Raw genomic sequence first — 23,743 nt, 5'->3', positions numbered from 1 at the left:
GATCTTACACTTCACTATTGGTACACCCCTATTTTTCGGTAACTACGGGGACTATTCGGAAAGTAGATTTATGTTTTGATGTAAACAAAAAACTAAGTACAAGAAAAAAATTGTATTGTATACAGTTGAAAGCGACACTAAAATACTATTTTTCAACATAGTCACCATACAAATTTAGGCACTTATGATAGCGGTGAGCTAGTTTTGAAATTCTGCTGCCTGAGACTTCAACCAGGTAGTCACACTCTCCCGCAGTTCCTAACTGTAATTTAGTTTCGCAATTCACTTGTTTGACCCAAATCTCGTCTCCAGTAATGATTCGATCGAGTAGCCAGTCACTATCTTTTTCAGAAGTGTCAAAATTTTTAAAATTGTCAATGAAACAGCTATATGCTGATTTTTTATGGTTTACTGTTAAGATTTTTGGTACCCAACTTGCACAAAATGTATGGTAACCTAACTTCTGGGCAATAATTTTGTGTAACAAACTCCTTGAAATTTTAGGAAAACTTAGAGAGTTCTGTTGTGAATCGGCAGTCTTCTTTAATCTTTTCATCAACTTTAGAGACAGTTTCATCAGTCACAATAAATGCTTGACTGTCGACTTCATTCGTCATCATGCACATTAGTTCAGCCATTTTAAAACCTGATGCACTCCACCTTCAGTAATCACATCGTTCCCAAAAAACTTCAGAGTTGCTGCTAAATATCAATTGGTTCATTGTGCTTAGCCAACAAAAACCGTATTACCGACCCACACTTTTCACAACTCTCAGGATTTTCAATTGTGTCACACATTTTAAACTGCTATTGTAAAATATCAAGGAGCAACAGCAACCTCTCACTAGCACGGCTGGATAGCCACTGAACGGAGAAATGCCCTGACATCAAAATGACTGTGATAGTCCTGCCCCTAGTGGCTACAGAGCAAAATGTAATCTACTTTCTGGATAGCACTTGTATAATTCACAATTTCACTGTTAACATGTTTAGGAGTAAATAAGGTGATAAATAACCAACCACACAGTTATGAAAGAATAATTTATTGTAAACAAAAGTATAGCATTTTATTTTGGTGAATAGAAATTTGCTAAACGACGAACGTTTTTAAAAACTGACAATAGGTTATGTTGACTTTTATTATTAACTGATGTGTAACAACATAGTAAACCCCTTGAAACAAGGAAACAGTGGATAGAAAATGTTATTTCTATTATAATGTAGTATCTGTACAATTATAATACACAATCGACTACTATAGTAGTTAATACTTAGCCTGTTGAGTTTTAATGTTATCACTAGCAAAAATATATCATCCAAATAAAAACTACTATTTAAAAATAGAACATAAAAAACTCAAGAGAGAATATACAAAAGAACTCGATGACTAGCCTTGGAGGAGGCGACGGGATGAGGCAACCAACAAACGATGTATTTGCTACTTTTTATATTATTTACAGGATGGCTAAGGCATTTCAATCCGCAAACTGAACGAGAAGCGCAGACACCTGATCTGGGAATGACGCAACACTAGAGCCCAAAACAGTGATGCCAAGATTGCCACTTAAAATATCCCATCATTTACGGCACAGTCGATCCGACCGCCATTTGACAATTTGTAATAGCAGCTACACTAAAACGTCAAACGACTAAAGGAATATATATTTTCAAGTAGAACATCTCAATATAGATTATTTTAACATAATTAAATAACAAACTAAAACACAAGTAAATATAATTACCCTATAATATTTTTCTACGTAAATCACAAGCTATCATTGACTTAGAATATCACCGTATCTGAATCGAAATATTCTATAAAGCGACAATACACCTGGGGGGTATTGATTGGGTAACCTTCTTATATTTTACAGTTCACGTAAAGCTCATTTTCCTTATTTTATTCAAGTCTAGTCATGCCTTACACATGTATAATATATAATCTAATATCAAGTATTAAACCGACATTTATAATGATAATTCTAAAAACATTACATAAGATTTAATTTTTGAAAGCAGAAAATGGAAAAATTAAATGTACTTAAGATTAAGTGATGATTTTTTTATAACCTTATGAGTGATACCATTACCTTACGGAATTGTTTAAGTATGTTTTACTTACGTAAGTGCTTAGAAAAATTGCATTTTGTCTTATTAACCTCTTAACAGTCACAATTTCATATTCAAGGTGGGACTGTGAAAATGCGAAACATTCTTTAGTAATATATTCAAAATGTTTTTGTCTACTTAGTTCTTTGTCAATCATTTGTTCCATAATTAGTCTCTTTACTGTGTAATTAGTGCCACTATTTCTCACTAGACATACGAGGATGTATCATACATACAATAAAATGCACTGTATTCCTTTTGTTTCTTTCCAGTCGTTTCAAAATATGGAGTTTCTCAATGTCAAGACTTTTCCACAATAATTTTTCTTTTCACAAATTCTAATCACAAATCACCTACTGGATTGGTTCAGTGTAGTGCGTTATACTGAGACCAAAGAGTCACCAATTCAGTCATGTTACTCACTCACACTGAGGTACGTTGTCTCGTTTTTTAGTAATATCGGTGCATAATCGCTGTAAAAAACTGATAAAACATATGTTTATTTTCATACTGAAAAATGTTTATGCTTACGTAACTTTACAGAACCGTTAAGGAGTTAAGTTTAATTTACAAGATCCCTCTCAATAATTAATCAAATATCACAAAATCAATCATCCAATTAATATCTTACAACGTGCCAAATCACAGACTGCAAAATGTCCAATTCTTAATCACCTACAGGGGACAAAGACAAGTAATAATTTTCTTATGCTGGTTGAATCTTGATTCATTATTACCATTCTAAAATTGGAATGCTATAATTCATTTTCAAACTTGTGCCAGAACTTTTATTAACAAAACTAGGCTAAATAGGAAAATCAACGACCTAGCAAAGATAAAGGTGAATATCATTAGGTTAAGCGGCATACAACTGTCACATATTGCAACGTAACTGGAATTTACTACATGTGCAGTTATACAACACGGTTATAAATTTAAAGTAGACATTACTAATTAGCTATTAAACGTAATTAAAAAATGTCCAATCCCTGTTTAAGTAGATACTATATAAAAATATATGTTTATGTTAAGATTCAATTCTTACATTTTAATTGCTGGCTTATAACTAAAATTAATTTCACAAGTTTTAAATAACAAATAAATAGATAATATTTTTTTCTTCCCTTCTTCTTTTTAAATGTTTAATATCTTTAATTTGGGGAAAAAATTAAAACACCTTATCTCCTGACCAAATAAGTAGAAATGAATAAGTGTTTAAAAACTTATTGTTTAAAAAAAATTCTCCAAACAAAATTACAAACTACTATTACAATTACAATACAGCAAATATATAAAAGCAAAATAAGTTAAGTAGTGTACTTTGAAAAAAGTATGCGATAAATAAGCTCACTAATGATACAACCACATATTCTATACCTAAATACGTAAAAAAACTTACAACTAAAATTGATTCAACACTTCATAAAGATACTTGTGGCGAAAACGTCAAACCACTTTGTAAAAATATGTTCCATTTACTTTTCAATTTTAATAGCAAGTAGTTTCAATGTACAATTTTTTATGTGGAAACATTTGAATTTAATAAAAATTACGACTTGCATTCGGAATTGTGACATAAAATCTTGGCATCACCAGTTTTAATCTAACAACTCATTAAAAATTATAATGTAAGAATTTTATGTACAAAATCGATTTCTTGTTGGCGACAAAGTGTTACTCATTGTAGTCCCACCACTCCTTTTCGTAACCTTCGTGTACGTGTTCTAACAGCGCCTTCCGTCGGCTCTCACAATATCTGCAACAGGCACAATCTCTCAACAACAGGACACCATAGCGGCGGAGTCAACGACTCTTTCTGTGTCATCAATATTACTGGAGGACAATGGGTAATGGGGTTATGATGTTAGGTGTTGCCATAATTACGTTTTGAGAACTGAAGTTTTTATAGACACAATGTTAAGTATGCAAATTCATTAACTATTGTCATACTTGAGAACTGAAAATATTGACAAGTATGACTTTGGAGTGTTCAATGCTAATGTTCCTTTTTTTATTGACTTTTAAATGTACATGTGCAAGTTTAACGTTAATGTCTTCGATATTTTTGACATCTGGGGATGAAGATGGACAAAATCTCTGAACACAGGATTTAACCACAAACGTCCAGAATTTTGTTATCATTATAACCATAACTGATAAACAATAAAATTAAGGGTATTTTTAAACCTTCTACTGGTAGTCATTTCACTCTGTAATACCAGTTTTTTCTTAATAATGGAGAAAGACTGGTTCACTTTTTAGTTCTATTTTGCCTGTTCTCATAGATAATTGAGTTGTAAGAGGATCTTATCAAACACAATAAGGAAATCATGATTTCAACCTGACCTATCTGACAGGCCTAAAGCCCAATGCTAAGGCTAAGCATTACTTCCATATACCTGTACTTTGTAAAATTAAAAAAAAACATGAAAACTAAAAGAATTTTAGGTTAAAAGACATATTATGTTATATAAAACTTTAAAAAAAAATGGAATACTTGGCAAAACTTATACGTGGGATCATTATATTTTGAAAGGATAATAATTCTGAAAAATACAAAATCTATGGTTTTCATTCAATTAAAAGGTTATTTGCATGTTCAAAAAGATATTAAGTTCTTGATTCAGGTATCAAAGAACTAATCTGTGTTACAAATAAGAACTCTTCTCGAATCCACAAATTAATATTCACTTCAGAAACTTAGATATTTATGTCTCAGTTCTAATGAATTGTTAAAAATTTCAAATATATAATAATAGATTTGACAATCAATCTTTTGACAATAAGCAATTTAATTTGATTTTCACTATAGATTATTCAAAGTACTATTACTATTAGTAACAAAATATAACTGCACGTATTGTTATTTATTTATTACTACTAAGACATCACAATATAAATTTCTGAAGCAAATGGTAAAAAAAAACGTAAAGGATGTCTTATTTCACCAGGTAAATTTAGAACGGCTTAACCCTTTATTTAGAGTAGCGGTATCATAAGTAACGTTTACAGGTTCGTTCTGATCTAGCCCATCTCTATGCTGTAGTCGTTAAATATCAGCCATTGGCTGAAGTGAAATATTTACAGATTTGAGAAGAGTTCCTATTTAAATACAATTGTTTTAAACTTTATCCCCATGTTAAAAGTGGACACTCAGATGCGAGGCCGCACAGCTGACTAGCGAGGACTCACCTGTACTTGTCTTGAACCTTCTGTTTAATGTCTGCCAAGTTCTCTGAGGTTATGTCCCGCTCCAGATACTCCGACAGAGTCTCCGTCGCACTTTCCAAATCTCTTTGGTTGTCCTGTACCACATAACTTGATATAAACATCACTGATAGTAACTAAAGAACCAGCAAAGTGTATAGATTCAGAGTAAAGTAAAAATTATTTTCTATATTTAGACCAGGATTGACTGAGGGAAATTTTTCTCCTGCAGCTGGCAGCACTGCTGGTGATAATATGGGCTGGGTTTGGCATTCTTTCTATTCTCATGTTGAAACCTGTTGGATGTTGCTTTTAAAGAACTGTATTGGTCGGATTTTTATCTGTTATCTTCAAGAGCAACGTTCAAATATCTAATTTCACGTTTTGCTTAAATAATTTCCATCTGAGACCCTTGAAATGTTTTTAAACTGAGACCTTCTTAAAATAAAGTTGAAAAGTTTCTCATCAGCAAAGCTGGATATCCCCTTGATGAATTGTAGTCTTGTACTGCTCGAATTAGTATAGCCAATCATCAATAGTTTTGAGCCCACAATTAAATTGAAAATTCTGACACTTCATGTGTATTTTGTGTGTACTGAACAAATGAAACAGTTTTGAATTTGAAAACAATTCCTGAAGAAAACATTTTTTGAGTTATGCCCATTTTTACTTTTTCAAGATGTTTATTTTATCGGGCATAGGAAATTTTTAGTAAATTTATATGAAACATATAATTATAAAGGGAATCAATTGCAGATTTTAAATTTGTTGGTATCACAGGGTTTTATGTAAAACTTAATTAAGTTATGTTTTGGTCTGCCATTTCAAAACAATAAAATATTTTAAAAAACAAACTCATCAAAATGTCTGGCAATTAGAATTTTAAAACATTGTGCCATATGGTTCGGGTTTGCATTTTAAAATTTTGATATTTCTGCAATATCTGGTTGGTCAAAGACGTCCTTCAAATAAAAACTAAGGTTGCATAACGCAATGATATTACGTATATTATACGTCAACATTTCATCCAAGTTCAGTTGAAAATAATAAAACGGCCAAAAGTAAGACAGAAATAGATATCAAATATCATTATAATAATCTTCTATATCAGCTTAAAATATTTTTCTATGTATATTTCTGACCACTGGTTTGTTTCATATTTTGTACAAATTCTAATGATAAACAAGTTTTAAAATGCTTATTTAGATGGCATTGTAATCATTACACACCAGTTTCGTGATACAAAGCTAATGTGGTAATAAAGCTAAGTAAATAAACCAGGGTGGCCACGTTATTTCCCGATAAAAAAATGTCCGATTCACTATTCCATTTTCAAACAGAATAAACAACTGTAATATTACATTTAACATTTACACAGAGTACTAAAGTGACAGGTTTCAGTCACCAGGTATATATATTTGAAGAAAATACCACGAAGCTGCAGTGGCCTAGCAAATTTGTCGCTAACGTTTTATGTGAGAAATTTGGCGACGATTCAATGCCTGCACTATTTTTTGTCTATAATGTCTCTTTCTATGATGTTTGGAAAGTACATGTATTCAATTCAGAAAACAACATAATTTTAAGTAAAAAAAAACAAGAAAAAACGTTAAGGGATTAATCATCCCATGGAAAGTTTATGTGGAGGGCTTAATACAATAGGGTAGAACTAACCAAGACAAACTCCACCGCACAAGTAAAGGCAACCTTTAGTTAACTAGTATCCGGTGAGGCTTGCGAACATACAAGGTCTATCTGAAAAGTATCCGACCTGCATTTCGTCTTTGAACCAGAGCGGCCTCTGCGGGGTGTGAGCATAATTAGTAGTTCTTCACGAACTATTTGAATGCCGTAGTTTCTGACATAACAACTTGGGTCACGTACAGCATGTATTTTATCTGTTCGTCATATATGTGTACTGTTGAAAATAACAGAAAGAACTGATAAACTATTTACATCAAGTTTTGCTTCAATCACAGCAAGTGTTGTACAGAGACGATTGAAATGATACGGAACACCTTTGGGGATGAAAGTATGGACACAACACAAATAACTTGGTACAGGCGGTTTAAAAATGGCCGCACATCTGTCGACAGTGACCCTCGTTCTGGTCAACCTTTAGTGACAATACCGGAAAACATCGAGCGTGTGCGACTTGTGTTTGAAGGTGATTTGTCGATTGACTGTTCATGAACTAGAAATGATCTAGGAATACTAAAAACTACTGTTTGGGAAATTTTTAATGAGATTTTGAAAATGACTCGCATGTGTGCAAAACTCATTCCGAAATTGCTCACGGCCGAGCAGAAAAACCTTTGCTGTGAAATTGCTCAGGACCACTTGAAAATGGTCAGTGATGATGAAAATATATAAGGTTATTACTGGTGATAACTCATGGGTTTATGGTTATAATCAAACTTGATGCAAATTCGTTACACACGCTTCGCAAAACCTAAGGTGTTTAGCCAGAAACTAATTCAAATAGTTCGTGAGGAACTACTAGTTCTGCTCAGACCCTTGAGAGGCCGCTCGGCGTTCTGGCGTGAAGATATAAACGCAGGACGGATACTTTTCGTACAGACCTCATACGTAGATCTGCATTCACAGTTTCACGGACCACATTGCGTAAAATACAAGCCCTGATTTAAGACGCGGTTAAATTATTTCTTGATTTCACTGAAACTGAAATTCTTAGTTTTTTACATTTTCCCGGTTGGGTGGCCACCCTAATAAACGTTCACAATTATAATAAGAGGCTAGTTCCAATATAATAAATTTAGACTTTTCCCATGCTCAAAAACTCAGTTCATACTGTCAGTAAGATAATAGATCAAACTAAATCAGCTTACCTCAAAAAGAACTGACTGGTTGTTTTTGCGGAGGTAGTAAGCGAACACGTACGTGTACATGAGTGTTTGTCTGCACAAACACAGGATGTCAACCGCTTTCCTTAGGAACTGCACCTGTTCAAACAACCAAATTGTTTAGTTGTATTATTTATTCTTTAACATTGCACATGCAAATATTAACTAGTCAAGTTATCTAATCACAAAATGATACACGTAATGTAGCTATGGTAGGAAGGGTTGATTCAATTGAATTTTGAGTTCATCTACCTTTTATTGCAGCATCTGGTATCTGACGCCGTCTCAAACTTGACTCCTGGAATCTGGAGTCATGTTCATCTGAAGAGATCCAAAGAAAGTTGAACTGGAGCTAAACTCAAATTTCACTTGAATCAACCCTTCCTATCATAGCTACGTTATGTGTAGAAAACTCGGTTGATCCACCGTGCTTAGAGATCTTGTCTATCACATCGTAGTGTACTCAATTGTGTACCTGATGAGACACTTCACCTATTTTAGGTGTCTCCGATGTCGAACAATGTAAATGTTTCGTTTTTGAGCTTCTTCATTGTTGACTTTCTTTTGATCTCTTCAGACGAACATGACTCCAGAAAAGGTAGGTGAACTGGAGCTAAACTCAGATAATGATAACGCAATGTAAAAAGTTGTAACATAGCTAAGGTAAAACGTCAGAAATACTGTGTTTTTATAGATATAAGACATATCAGTACACCATTAATAATTTATTTTCACGAAGAAACAAACAGGTGCAATCAATAATAGCATCCCTTGGAAGAAAAGAAAATCCTTTCTGGAAGGAGGAATTGTTTTGAAAAAGCAGAAAGAATTGATAAAAATTTAAAATTACTGGACGATTTGTTGTTTGTCTACCATGCTGGATAAAGTGGAATATTTCAAAAGACAACACAAAAATATACCACAAAGAGAACAGGAATAAAATGGCAAATATGAAACTTTACCAAATTGCTTTCAAGTTTTCACCTGGAAGGATTTTGAGCAGTCACTTGCTATTTGAATATTATTCTGTGTTTCTCTTTTACTAAAAATATGGCTTGCAGTATCGTAACTACTATATTTAAAGTAATTATTGTTAACACTAATACAGTCTTTGTAATATGAAGAAACACAGTACAGTTTCGATAATAATAATAAAAAAGTTATAATCTTGAAGTATCAACTGGCAAAGAGCAAACAAATAAATTTACATCACTAAATTGACTTCAAACTTGACATCGTTAGTGATACAAACTTACTTCAAATTGAAATAAAAATGCACTCATGTAAATAAATACGGAAATCCCCCAACAGCATTAGCTGTTACAAAGACATTATATAATACAACAACCAAGACTGTTTATATATATAGTATTAAAACATCATATATTGTGATATTCCATAACAGACCCAACATACCTACCGTGTGGTTGAACAATAACAAGGTATTATAACACTGTTATAAATTATTTAATAATGATCCTGATTTATTAAGAAACCAAGTACATGTGGTTTGCTACATATGAAAACATAGGAACGAGGTAAATCTCAACGTAGGCATCAGTGTTGTTAACTAACTTCCTCAAACGGCCAGGGATACAATTGACTTTTCTGAAGGAAGTCATCACTGCATTGATTGGCGAACAATCATTGCAAATTGCAATAATGGTGGATTAAGCACACCATCTTGCATAAAATGAGATCATAAATGTTTTCCCATCGTGATATCTTAGGTCAGACATTGTGACAGGTCAAATTACGACATTTAAATATTCGCGGGGAATTAGCAGACGGTGAACCAAATGACCGTGACGCAAGTAAATCACATGTTATTGGAATTGAGATTTATTTAATTAATAATAGAGAAATATGTTAAACTTTATACGGGAACAAATTCAAATAATTAAACTCAACTAAACATAACCAAAATTTGTTTTTACTAAAAGTACCAAATAAAATTACGCAAAAAAGCCAATTGTGGGATAAAATGACTTGCGTATTGATGACATCAGAAAGCACATGTTGCAAAAATTTAAATAAAAAGCGATAGAAAAATAGTTAAAGAAAATAGAAAGACTTAAATTGATCAATTATAGTGAACGTGATAAAATTCGATAATTATGAGAGAAAAAAAAAAACTTATATTCAATCGTGAAGACGCTAATTTGAACGGGAGAGGGCTTGAGCATTGTTTGAGACATTACGCAAGGTTTTGGCCCCAGAATCTTCCTTCTGTTTGGAGAGCTGAAGCAGAGAGGACGTCAGACGTGTAGATCCACCTGGCAGTGATGCAATACGGAATTGTGCAATAGTGTATTAAAAGTTATAACCGGGCCATGGGATATTGTTTTTAGTGGATAAATTAACAACAAAGCAAAGTGAGTACAATTAGTTGTTTGTATTACATCAAAATAAATTAACGTATCAAAGTGATTTGCTTTGTTTTAATATGATTGACTATCCCATCTGCGAAGAAGTGTGAGCCTTCAATGCAGTGATATTTAATTTGCACTATCATTTAACCTATTTAAAACCTGAGATGAATATAGGCCTAGTCCTAGTGACATATAACGTATACTTTCACTAACACTCAGTATACTTCCAACAACACTACATACAATTTCCACAGCATAGGACACATCGACGTGGGAATTGGAAGTTTGAACATTTTTTAAACACCGATTCGGAGAAAAATGACACAGCCAACGTGGGACTACAACACTCTTTAAAACTGATCATATTCATGGACCAATGAGTTTTGTTGCAGGCATTCCACTGTCATTTTTGGGGTGAGTTTGCAACTTTTCAACCGCCATTTAGGGATTGGTATCACATGGCGCACAGTAATGGCAGTTATGACGATTGACAAACCACCAATATGGAACACAACCTCGTCACTCCACAAGATATTTTCAAACAGTTGTGGCCAATCTTCATGCCAATCCAGCATTAACTCCCCATATTCCATTCTTCGGTAACAGTCTTCAAATTTCAACTCATGTATGTAATCCATGGGCGAAAATTTAGTTCCTTATACAACACCATAAGTAACTGTACGCCTTGTTAGTCCACTTTCACGAGCTGCCTGACGTGTTTATTTTTTGGACTACGAGTAAACATTTCCTGAACTGTTACCACATTTTCCTCCTATCTTGATGGGCATAGACGGCAACTTCTTCTTGGCTTTCACAGAGCGCGTGGTCATCAGCTTTGCATGACAGTTCTTAATTGTCTCTGGAGGTATCGAAGCATTTACTCCCTTCTCTCTACGCCACCATCTTTGCACTAAAATAATCTATTTCCACACTTCATAATGTGAAGCAATCTGAGCTCACTCATAAACAGACAATTTTTCAGCCATGTTTGTTTACAAATTCATAATGTGAAGCAATCTGAGCTCGCTCATAAACAGACAATTTTTCAGCCATGTTTGTTTACAAAGTACACTAACTTAAAACCAAGTGAAATAATACCTCAATCCAGGACATGTTGTGTTGCTGCATCTCTTCCATCTTTTCTTTAACAGAGGCGTACAATTTGTGCTCGAACTTAAGTGATTGCATGTGGTTCATGTATCGGTTACAGTAGAAGAGGTAGCGCTGCAGCGATGATCGTGACTTCTCCTGGGCGTCCCGTGCTGCTTTCGCTTCCTCTTCATCATACCGGTTACAGTTGTACCTGAAACGACAGACCATTTTGTGTTATAACCATGCAGACAAATGGTACATGGACTTATTCTATACCATACTTCAAGGCTAGTATCTTAAAAAGTATTTAGGGTCACCAGGTAGTAGTTTAGATTAGATTAGTATATGATAGGCAGAGGATAAAGTTTCATCAAAACATCAGCAACACCAAACTCAGAATCATCTAAGGATAGATCAACTGTGTTAACTCAATAAAGTAGTATAGTAGTAGTAGTTGCAGTAGTGGTAACGGCGGTAGTAGTGGTGGTAGTAGAAGTTGTGGTAGTGGTAGCGGCGGTAGTATTTTTTTTTTTTTTACGATAGGAAAATGCATTATGCACAGTCAGGGACAGATGTTCGCCCTGGTGTGTGGGACTCTCACCCACTAAAAACCTACCGGTCCAGGCATTGGAACCCCTCTCGGGAACGCATCTCTGCAACTACTTCAAGAGGGTGCCATCGTTCGCCCAATGGGCATTACTTCATTCTAAAATCCACCAACATGAGCTATTCTGGTGCTTTATGGCTGCTCTCTTCTTTTTTGCCTTAGCACCCTCTTGCAGAACGCAGCGACAGCGCTACACGATTCGGGACTGGACATCTCTTCTATAAGGATCTCCGGCGAAACACGCCCGATAGCTGCCTCCAGCTCCCTTCTCTCCGTTTCCCACCTTCTACATTTGAAGAAGGTGTACAGGGCATCGTCCGAATCCGAATCCCCGTACTGGCATTCCGGACTCGGGATCTTCCCCATTCTGTTAACCCTTATAACGTCACAGACGCCGTATGGCGCATAGACAAACTATCTCCAAACGGCAAAGACGCGGTACGGCGCATCGACACAAAACTGCGTCTATAGCAAATTTAAGTTCCTTTTAAATCCCCGATCAATGTCACTAACGGTATGCGTCAACCATGTGTGTGGATTATTGACCTATGTCAAGCGTCAAAATATAGCTGTCGCATTACATTGTTTGAAACAATAGACGCGGTGTCTAGACACTCTCCCCGCCACACGGCACAGACGCCGTACAGCGCGCGCGCGCGCTTTTGCTTGCAGTTTGGCTTCAGGTAGTGCGTGTCTAACCATCGCTGAGTCGGTTTCCTTCGTCGTGTTTTCTGTTTATATGGTTTTTATTTATTTGTTAAAAGTATTGATATCTTAGTTTTAGTATTCATTTAGTGTTTTTAGTGTCATTTTAGTGTTTAGTGTCACCTATTTAGTGTTCAGGTACTTTGGGATTCTACCGACCACACCAGTATGAAGAACACAAAAATATAAATTTATAGCTAAACAAACATGATAGAACGAAAAAAACAACTCTTTAATTACAAACTTACAAGCATTTCCAGGCATTGTGATCGGTATTGTTGTCGCTGTTATCTTATCTTTCTCGAGAATCCCGATTACGACAGGCCACGCGGCATCACATGATTTGCGCGGTACATAATTGCCTTTCCATTACAATTCAATTTATATTTCTGATCAGATCCTCTAGAATTTGATATTTTACTGATAGGTACTATCTCGAGGGATGTTTTTCTGTCGTTGACATCAGCGAGAAGGCATGGCATGGCACTCGCATTTTGGGTGGCGGAGTATGATCAAGAATAAAAATAAGTTTTGAGTGATTTTTTCAATAAAGAGTTTAGTTTTAGTTTGATCATATTTGTTTTTATTGAATTTTTGTGTTTGGAGAAATGTAGAGGTAAAACACGGAAGTACAACAAAGCCACGCATCTTCTGAACGGGCGGCGAGACTCTGCAATCACGTTATCTACTAGACCGCTCGACTTTGACCTCTGTCTGAGGATGGGGAGGGGTTTGCGATAAGACAATTCCTGTTTTTATATTGACGAAATATTGTTCTACGCTAATCTAGTAATCAGTAGAAGCAAAATGTCAAATATCGATTCATGTCTGGGTGTGGTCGGTATAATTCCAAAGTACCGTGTTCATTATTAGTGATAAATAACATATCTCGTAACATTGACGATCCTGAGTACAGTGACTTTATAATTTTAAAATTTTTCCTTTTTTATACTTACCATAATTATAGAAAGTTAAAAAAAAATGAACTTTACACATTCAATTTTTTTTTTTTTAATATATTGTGCCGTTTGCTGGAAGTCGTGAAAAGATATACTGACTTTATAAGGGTTAAGGTAGAAGCCGAAACAACCGTGCCCAGTGAGAAGCTAGGTAAGGTAGAAGTCTACCTCTCCATGCTCTCTTTCGGTCCATCCCCTCAGATCACCTATGAGCCTAAAAGACCAACGTCCTCGGCTCTCCGTCTCCCATCGAGTTTGCCACTCATCCACTGTGTGCGAACGGCTGACAGTGCCATTCCCATCGTAGACACGCTTCCGCTCAAGAGCAAGAAGATCGATGGGAATTACCCCTGCAATCACAAGGACGGCCGGCTCCGAAACGGTACGATAGGCAGATGAAATCCGGAGAGCTCCTCTCCTCTGCACCGCCACGACCTTCCTCCTGTAGCGCTTCTGCCGCAAGGCATCCGCCCAGATCTCGCAACCGTAGAGGATAACCGAGTTCGTCACGGACATGAGGACTCGGCGCTTACCCTCCGCGGGTCCACCGACGTTGGTCATGAGCCTACTCAGATTGGCCACAATCCTTTCAGCTTTCTCGGCCGCACAGGTGATCTGGTTCCAGAATGTCATACGGGAATCCGTTCTCACTCCTAGATACTTGACGCAGCGTTTGGTATCGATGAGCTCCGTGTTGCCGTTTAGCTGCACGACAGGATCTATCCTCCTCCTGGTGAGAAGCACGATCTCTGTCTTCTCGGGGGCCAAAGACAGTCCATGCTCACCCATCCAGCAGAGTATTCGCCTCAGAGCTAGACTTAGCAATCTCTGTGCCTCATCCAACTCTCTCGCGGTTATGACTACGGCAATGTCGTCTGCATAACCAACGAGGAGGTGTCGTGCGGCATCTCCATACGAAGAATCCCATCGTACATGATGTTCCACAGGTCTGGGCCAAGAATCGAGCCTTGGGCAGCACCTGCCGTCACTTCCCTACTACGAGGTCCGTCCAATGTTCCAAAGACCAGGTTCCGATCCCTAAGGTAGTTATTTAGCAGCCTCAAGAGATATGGTGGAATCAAAAACGTCGACTGTAGGGCACCGAGCATGTCAGCCCAACTGGCCGAGTTAAAGGCGTTCCTTACGTCCACTGTTACCAGCATTACCAGTTTAGTAATAGTAGTAGTGGTAGCAGCAGCACTTGTAGTTGCGACAGCGGAGGCGGTAGTGGTGGTGGTACTGGTGGTAGTAGCAGTAGTAGTAGTATAGTATGAAAAGGACATGAAACATGATCGGTGACAAACTCGAGAAATTTACTCGGAATACGTGGATGTGTGATAGATACTCTCTGTAAGATATCAGGCAGATAATATCTGGTAACTGTAGTGTTTCCAAAGCCTTACTTAAATTGAGTTGCTAAATTTCTATTTTGGCTAAAAATAGTTCAAAAAGAGGATTGTTAAGGTGAGTAATCATATATCTATTAATAAAACAATCCAAAGGCATTCACTATGAGTACAAATAGTTATTTGAAGGAGATGCAATTGTGCATGTACAAAATAACTATTTATTACTTAGCATTAATTACTGATCTTCACATCACTAGCTTGTGCTATATTTGTATGTATGTACACGAGACCTTGTTTCATTCAACTGCAGTTTTGGATGGCTCTTTGTGATTAACTGTTCCCTTTCAATGATTTCTGATAACAATTATTGATTTTATAAACAAATCACAAAATAGCTTATTTATAGAGCTTCTAGAATTCTTACAAACAAATTTTACAGACCGTTTTATTCATTTATCAGTGTTAAGTATATCAATAAAAAGAAACAGTCTTTCGAAAAACTCTCCTCTTCTGTTCGTAGTAGAAAAGGAGAGATTTCAGTTTGAGTATTTTGTAAAGGTAATCCTGTTATCCCTCCAAACCATGCAACATCAATGAACTTTAAAAAAAGTAGAACAGTACAACTATTAACTAATTAATAGAATTGATATGGGCTGCACATGTTTCGGATGAACAAAATATCTGATAATACTAGGTTACGATGATACAAAGAATTTTCGGGAAATACATTCCAAGATTAGATGTGGAAGGTGTGGTGGCAGCAGTGTGGGTGGCATGTAGGGATGGAATTCATCTACCAACGGAAGTAACGGCTGAGTACGCGGCTCATGAATGCTTGGTTAGTATTGGGAAGGGTGTTAACATCGGCTGATGGCAAGGTGGTTGAAGTATGTGCTGTACTCCATCTACAGCCCTCACAATAAATATTTTGAGTGCTGTCAACATAATATTAGGGTTGCCGCTTGCCCAAATTATTTATATTCTGAAGCTTCTCGATTTCAGGCTACTGCAACGGTTTTCACTATTCCTCAAGTCATTTCCGATAACCCATGTTTCCGTTAATCGAAATTCCATCACTTGGGAATTTACTATACAATCAACTAGAAGGAGTAGTGCAAATTATTAAAAAAATCTATTTATAATGGAAATAGAAAAACAAAATTAGAGTCTTCAAAGAACACTAATTTTACATTCTATTGGTCTTAAATATAAAAAAGAACAATGTAAATGCAACTCACCATGAAGACCCGTGAGGTTCCCAAGGCCCTAAACACACCCAACAGAAGTCTGTTTTACAGTTCTGGTTTTTGCAGACCATGTGGTTACAGCCTCCATCCTTCTCTATTGTTACATTACACTTTGGGCATTCCTGGAAAATAAAGAAATATCGCTGCGATTAATTTTAATAGTTTTCTTAAAAACTTTAAGTTATTGTAATACTTTTAGAATATATTTCAGAATAATTAACATAACTTATTGGATTGACAAATTTAGACCTACACTCTATCTATTGTAAGCTTTGCGCATCAAGTAGGTTTTGTTAACATTTTTGTATTAATCATGCTTTTCTATATAATTGTAAGCTTTACAACGCCACATGAGGAAGGAGCTTTTCGATATCTTCATCTTGTTATAAAGCTTGATACGAACCACACATCTATATCTAACTTGTCTTCATATTTGTGACAGCTTTTTCACCAATGAAATCGCTAGTCCCAAATTATGGCAGTATAGATTGTTTTTAAGTCCTAAAAAAAACAAATTATGGCAGTATAGATTGTTTTTAAGTCCTATTGTGCAGAAAAACAATGCTAACCATTGGTGCTAACCAAAACAAATGGTATCATATTCTTAAATCGTACCACTCATTGTTTTTACCTTTTTTTTTATTTTGGACGAGAAGCTGACTAACCCCTCATTGTACTTAGTCCTAAAAGGATTTTTGCGCTTGCTTCCGGAATTATCGGATGAGTAAGGGTGGGGACAGGATCTGCCTCCTGTCAGGATACTCCTCTGGTAGAAGGAGAGGCCAGCTCTGTACCACCCTCTCCAGTCAAAGCGGGCAGGGTGACCACACCCTATGTCCAGGCTAGCAACAGCCTTTAACACTAAGGGAGCTCCACCCACTCCAACAATATTATCCTCCGCAGTAAACCAGACCTATTGATCCACCCTTGTATCCCAATATCTCTTCATTTGCAAAAAGAGGTGTTTCGCCCTTGACATCCATAGGGTTTCCCAGATGTAAGTGACACATCTGTTTTTGCTGTGCCCAGTACAGGCTCGACCGGAAGGTATAAACCAGCCAGAAGTGAACCGTTATTCTGGGGCTTGAACTGACCTTGGTGTTAGCGGCAATCCAATTGGATGTTTCCGAGTCGTCATCACACTTCTTTATCCACCGCTTGAGCAGGTTGCAGCGCACTGGGTCGTGCCAGTTCTCACCGCACTGGAAGCAGAACGTGTGCATGCACTTGCAGGTGACGGCGCGCGCCTCTACGTACTGCACCTTGATGGCGTTGTTACAGTCAGGGCTGGGACACCACCTCAGAAGTCGGTTGCACTGTTGTCCAAAAACATAATGACACGTTAAGAATCAAACTGATTGACCAGCAGTAAATATGTTCTTAAAAAATCCAATAACGATTGATATTGAATTCTTTACTTAATAGATACTTCTATAGTTTCTGCAATATAACTGTTATATTCTACCCATTCTCAGGCAACAACAATTGCATAACCTGATATGTTTTATTCATGATTTTTTTCTATCTACTCCAATTTGAAGCTTAATGTGTAATTCTGGAGTCCTTCTCGTTCAAAAGATCAATAAAAAATATTTACTAACATAATAATTGATTTTTTTACACAAGTGAAATATTTAACAGTAATTAAAATTATATATTCTAGCTGAAATATTACAAGATGTGAAAATTATTTCTTAATGTTTTAATACCAAATTTAATACATTTTAAAATAAATAAAAAACTATTAGATAAGAATACACTTTTAAAAATAAAAAATTGTTAAATATTTTGAATGCTTTAAAATGTATTTCTATAAATTAACCTGTTTTAAAATAACCTTTCAAAATATACTAACTTATATACTTTCATATTCATCCGACTTCATATCTATGCATCCAATTACAAACATTTACAAAATTTACAAACAATTTCAAAAATGATAAATAAGAACACTATAACTGATAAAAATCTTCACATTCTCTAATAACAAAATATTTCAAATAAAAAATCACAGCAACTTATACATATCAATAAGAAACAACAGCAGAATTTCCGACCAAACCAAAAGAATAAAACAAACAAAAATACATGTATATAAAGATATTTAAAATAAAAACTTATACATATCAATATGAAACAACGGCAGTATGGACAACCAAACCTAAAGAATAAAACAAACAAAAATACATGTATATAATATAAAATACCAAAAAACATAACAAATCTATATATTATTTAAAAAAAAAAACAAAGTGAAAAACAAATTATAGAAAAACAAGAAGAAATTATATGACAAGACTAACAACTAAGATGAATAAATCATAAGGATATAACTATTAACTATATGATGAATAATACTAATAAAATATTAATTAGCTAATGTATAACATAAATTAGATACAAAGCATATTGTACACATATAGATGAAGTACCAACCTCAACAAAACTATTGGTTATAAGGTGTTGGTACTTTAGCTTGACCTTGGAGTCACGGACCAACCGCATGACTGTGGCATCGTCTACAAGGATGTCACAGGCGTGTGCAGCGCACGCAATGGTCTGGCCAACACCCTCCTCCATGATCTTGGTGGTCAGGTACTCGGCCCAACATTGTGTACAGAAACGGTGACCACACTCCAGACCCGTCATCATCTGAAACCAGAAACCATAGTGTAATATCGCACACACAGAACACAATATTCTCTTGTAACTCTTCAACATTATCCAGCAGGGATCACTCCTGGCTGGTTTATACTGTCCAGTTGAACCTACCACTGGGCACAGCAAAAACCGATGTGTCACGTAAATCTGGGCAACCTTATGGATGTCCAGGAGCGGCACATCACTAATCTCAAATGTCGAGATTCTGGGGTGCAAGAGTAATTTGATAGGTCTAGTCTACTTCGAGAGATGACTGTTGGAGTTGGCGGGGTTCGTTCCTTAAATATCAGAGGTTTTTCCTAGCCTCAACAAAGTCGTGCCACTCCCTGCCTGCTTTGACTGGAGAGGCTGGTTCAGAGCTGGCCTCCTCTTCTTCTGGGAGGACATGACTTTAAGATTAGTGCCCTTCTTCCTCATAGGAGGCGGCCCCTAACCCCTAACCTTACCCATCCTGAATATCCTGCCACTCCGGAAGCAGCAGTAAGGTCCTTATAGGACTAAGTGAAATGTATAAGTTTCTAATACTAAGGGAACAAAAACAAGAAAAAAAATCCCTTCAACATGAGACTTCACACGAGTGTCTGTAAAAGTAAAGGTGTCTTATTTTAAAAGGCGAAATTAGGGGTAAGAAGCCCTCTTTAACACTTAACCTGGGGACCAACTGCTTAACCCTGGAACTGGCGGTCATATTTCTCTCAGTGGCAGAGTGTTTTAGTACTTCATACATTGCCTCATATTTATTTTATTATTACATATTTACTATAAAGTACCTATGTCATATTATATATTTCTTTATTCAGCATTGTTCAAGGAACATTTTTCACATAATATAATTATAAAAAAAAATACCCTTACTCTAACTCTTCATGAACAAAAAAAATTTTTAGAAAAAAAAAAGTTAGTTCAAAGTTTTTGATTTGTAAAATTGTTGTTAGTGATATGCAAAATACAAAATATAGAAAAGGAACAGCATTTAATTCTGAGTAAAAATAAAACAACACATATTTTATAAGGTATTTATTTTTACAAGTGGTAAATGATACAAAAATCATACACTGACATTCGAAAGTGCTACTTAACAACAAAACTAAGAACTTCAAAGCCCACTTGGATTTGTACAATCTTGTAACTATTAGTTTATATTAATTTTCTTTTTTTATTTTTTATTATATATATTTTTAATTATGTTCTGATTGAATGTCTAAATCGGAATCCTCATCGTTGCTTATTTCATGTTCAACTAGTTCTCGAATGTCACTTGAACGATCGTGGAAACGATCCATTATGTAAACACGCACAACAAATTTACTATTATTGTGTTATATACACAACCATCATTACAACAAACTCAAACAAACAATAAACCAGACAGAACACCATGCAGCTAACAAAATAATAATAGCCGAATGAACCAGTTGACTCATCGCTGCTCGCGCAACTAGCGTGGTACGCGGGAGAATGTAAACAAACAGTTCAGAGATTATAAAACGTATGGACGTGTAACAAAACGATAAAATTATTTATTAGTGTATTATTTACATAAATTGAACCTTCCTCTTTCGATTGGTATCAATGTACAACTAGTTCTCGAATGTCACTTGAACGATCGCGGAAATTACGATCCATTACGTAAACATGCACAAAAACTTACTATTATTGTGTCATATACACAACCATCATTACAACAAACTCAAACAAACAATAAACCAGACAGAACACCATGCAGCTGACGAAATAACAATAGCCGAATGAACCAGTTGACTCAACGCTGAGCACGCAACTCGGGCGGTACGCGGGATAATGTAAACAAACAGTTCACAGATTATAAAACGTATGGACGTGTAACGAAACGATAAAATTATTTAATAGTGTATTTTTTACATAAATTGAACCTTCCTCTTTCGATTGGTATCAATACCGATACTCTTTGATCGTGTTTTAAGTACGTAATATTGAGAAATAAAAGACGTATTAAAACGCCCGATATCGGGCGCTGCCATCTAGGATGCGACTAAAACGCCCGATATCGGGCGTTTGCCAGTTCCAGGGTTAAAGGTGACTTCAAACCACCATATACACCCGGGAGGCGGGCTGCTTGTATATATATTTTATATTGAGGGCTTGTATATATTAGATGTCTATAGGTAATATATGGAGATAAAGTACGGATATAGCACAGAACTATCCGGACTATCAATATACCTTTCTATGTTTAAAGTTTGTTAGTGATGAAAATTGGAAGGTTTGAAAAGATAACAGGATTTGGGACATTTGCCATCGTTATACTTTTTGTAACATATAAAGATAGCAACAACAATTTTAAATGTTGAGAAAATGCATTGAAACTGTTTTAATTGTTGGTTTTAGATCTTGTAGACGGAGCTTGCACCCCTTACTTAATCTGTGCTTTATCTTACATTTACAGATTTTTTTAGACATCAATATTTCATGTCATTCATATATATTGTATATAATTTATATTATAGAATAGAGATTATTCTCTCTCCCAGGATGGTTAATTACAATGTTGGAAAAAAAACTACAACAAAGAGCCTTTAATACAAAACCTCGGTAAACACCTTATCCCTATTTTTTAATTTGAAAAAAACCTAATATATGTATCCAATACGTATCTGAATTCTAGGTTTTTTTTATAAATGGTGCCATCACTTGCTTCTTATCTCATAAAAACAGCCTTAGAGGATTACATGTACAGAGTTTCCTTAAGTGTTTTTGTGATGTACCAACAATCATCACTTAGAACTACAATGATTAAATAGTTCTGTAATTGAGTTACAGGATACAAATTTGTGAATCGCACATGCAGAACGTGTGTATGTAACAAGGCTCTCTGTGCAACAACCTTTATCAGTGTCACTAAAACTGTGCAGAGTGTGACTAAAACACTCAACTTGGGTCATTCATAGCTTTTCATTGTTACTATTTTTTATCAACACTTCAATTAAAAACAAACTGAAGATAAATTTTAAAGTGAACTAAACTTCATGTATTTAATTAAATAAACTTTATTTGGGTCATAAATCAAAATTAACATTATGTGCTGTGATTTAAAGTTTACAAACCAAGCTAGAATCGGAACTGAAGAACCAACATTTCAATGTCAGTTTTGGTTCTGTTTGCAGATAATGTGAAAGTATAATTAAATTAGACGGCTAAATCATGTTTCTATCATATACTTGCTTTTCTTTTTGTATTAACGGTTTGACCATTTTTACAATATGTACGTATATAACAATTATCAACAATAGTATTCATAGCATTAGAAAATAATTGGAATAAACTTCTAATTAATGAAAATGCATGCACAATTACAAAAACATACATAACACAACGTGTATATATAGGAAAATTTATATTTTAAATGTACTTTCACATTCACAGCGCATATGTACTATGTCAATTTATCATAACTATCAAGTTTCATAAGCAAATATTTTTAAATAGGGTAATTGCAAAAATATATTCTAAATTTTGTGTTGTATCACTAAATTATGGATATGTAGGAACTGAGTTAATGAATTTTTAAGTCTTAAAGTCAATTTTCACTTCTAAATATTGTTATGAAGTAATTTCAATTCAAAGAACCGTGTTAATTTCTGATGTTTCAAAACCCAATTTAATTCACTGAATCAACCAGATTAACTTATCAACATGAATATTCAAGGACAAATAATGAAGCAATTCATATTCAGTGAAGCTGATAATGATTGCAATTATCTATAAAAACTGCAATGGACTGATAACAATCAGCAGCTATAAGCAAACTGATACATTTGGACACAATAAGGTTTTAATGAATGACTAAAAGCTTCAATTATTTCTCAGACCGTAATTACCATAAAACATATTGCTCATATTATCACAATAGCATTTTGCAACGGAAAATATTGCTTACTTGCAGATTATTTTATCTTGAACGGTATTGAAACTTTACAATAATGAATTACACAACACAATGTGTCACAAGTACAATAATGTTGTTTTATATACTATTAGTTTTTAATAACTATTTATATTTAGTTGAAATCCCAATGTCAGCTCGGTCACAGACCAAAGAAAGAAATGACAGGGCATTCTCACATAAGAGCCAGTACAGAAATTGAAGCCGAACCACACCTCCTTATTAGTGCCATTGAACCAATGTCCAAAAATGGTCAGTTTTAATTCGCTGCTTTTCATAGGTCAGATGATTATTGTCATTGTGAAAGTTGTTGGAAAAAGACTTGAATAAATAATTGTTTTTCTCTATACTTTTCCATAAACTGTACATTGTGGCTACATATGAGGCTGGAAATAGGTTTTCATATTTATCAATAATCACTTAGAACTACAACGGTTAAATAGTTCATTATTTGAGTGACATTACTGGAGGTTTGTAATGGCTATCCAGAGAGCTTAAATCAAATACTTTGTAGTAAGAACACATCCTGATGTAAGCTGGCATAAAATTTCAGCTGCTGTAAATTAAAACAAGGTTTCAGCAATTCATTTGTTATCCTTTGTGTTGACTGTGATGATTACATACAATACATGTAAAATGTGTTTTCAAA

General features: G+C 35.1%; 1 protein-coding gene across 2 annotated transcripts in view; it reads right to left on the bottom strand.

The window, feature by feature from the left end:
• Positions 1–1,027: 1,027 nt before the first annotated feature.
• LOC124366961 (E3 ubiquitin-protein ligase ariadne-1) overlaps positions 1,028–23,743 on the bottom strand; it is a 51,766-nt gene continuing 29,050 nt past the window's right edge. For both annotated transcript variants that reach the window (XM_046823595.1, XM_046823596.1), the window contains 7 exons: positions 18,948–19,163; positions 17,606–17,827; positions 16,503–16,633; positions 11,651–11,855; positions 8,166–8,279; positions 5,302–5,414; positions 1,028–3,865 (listed from right to left, as the gene is read on the bottom strand). In XM_046823595.1, coding sequence (XP_046679551.1) covers positions 3,784–3,865; positions 5,302–5,414; positions 8,166–8,279; positions 11,651–11,855; positions 16,503–16,633; positions 17,606–17,827; positions 18,948–19,163 — 1,083 coding nt within the window. In that variant the 3' untranslated portion in view covers positions 1,028–3,783. The remainder of the gene's footprint in view (positions 3,866–5,301; positions 5,415–8,165; positions 8,280–11,650; positions 11,856–16,502; positions 16,634–17,605; positions 17,828–18,947; positions 19,164–23,743) is intronic.

Source organism: Homalodisca vitripennis, chromosome 7, assembly GCF_021130785.1.
Source record: "Homalodisca vitripennis isolate AUS2020 chromosome 7, UT_GWSS_2.1, whole genome shotgun sequence".
NCBI classification, from domain to species: domain Eukaryota; kingdom Metazoa; phylum Arthropoda; class Insecta; order Hemiptera; family Cicadellidae; genus Homalodisca; species Homalodisca vitripennis.
This window is presented reverse-complemented; position numbering and strand designations above follow the sequence as displayed.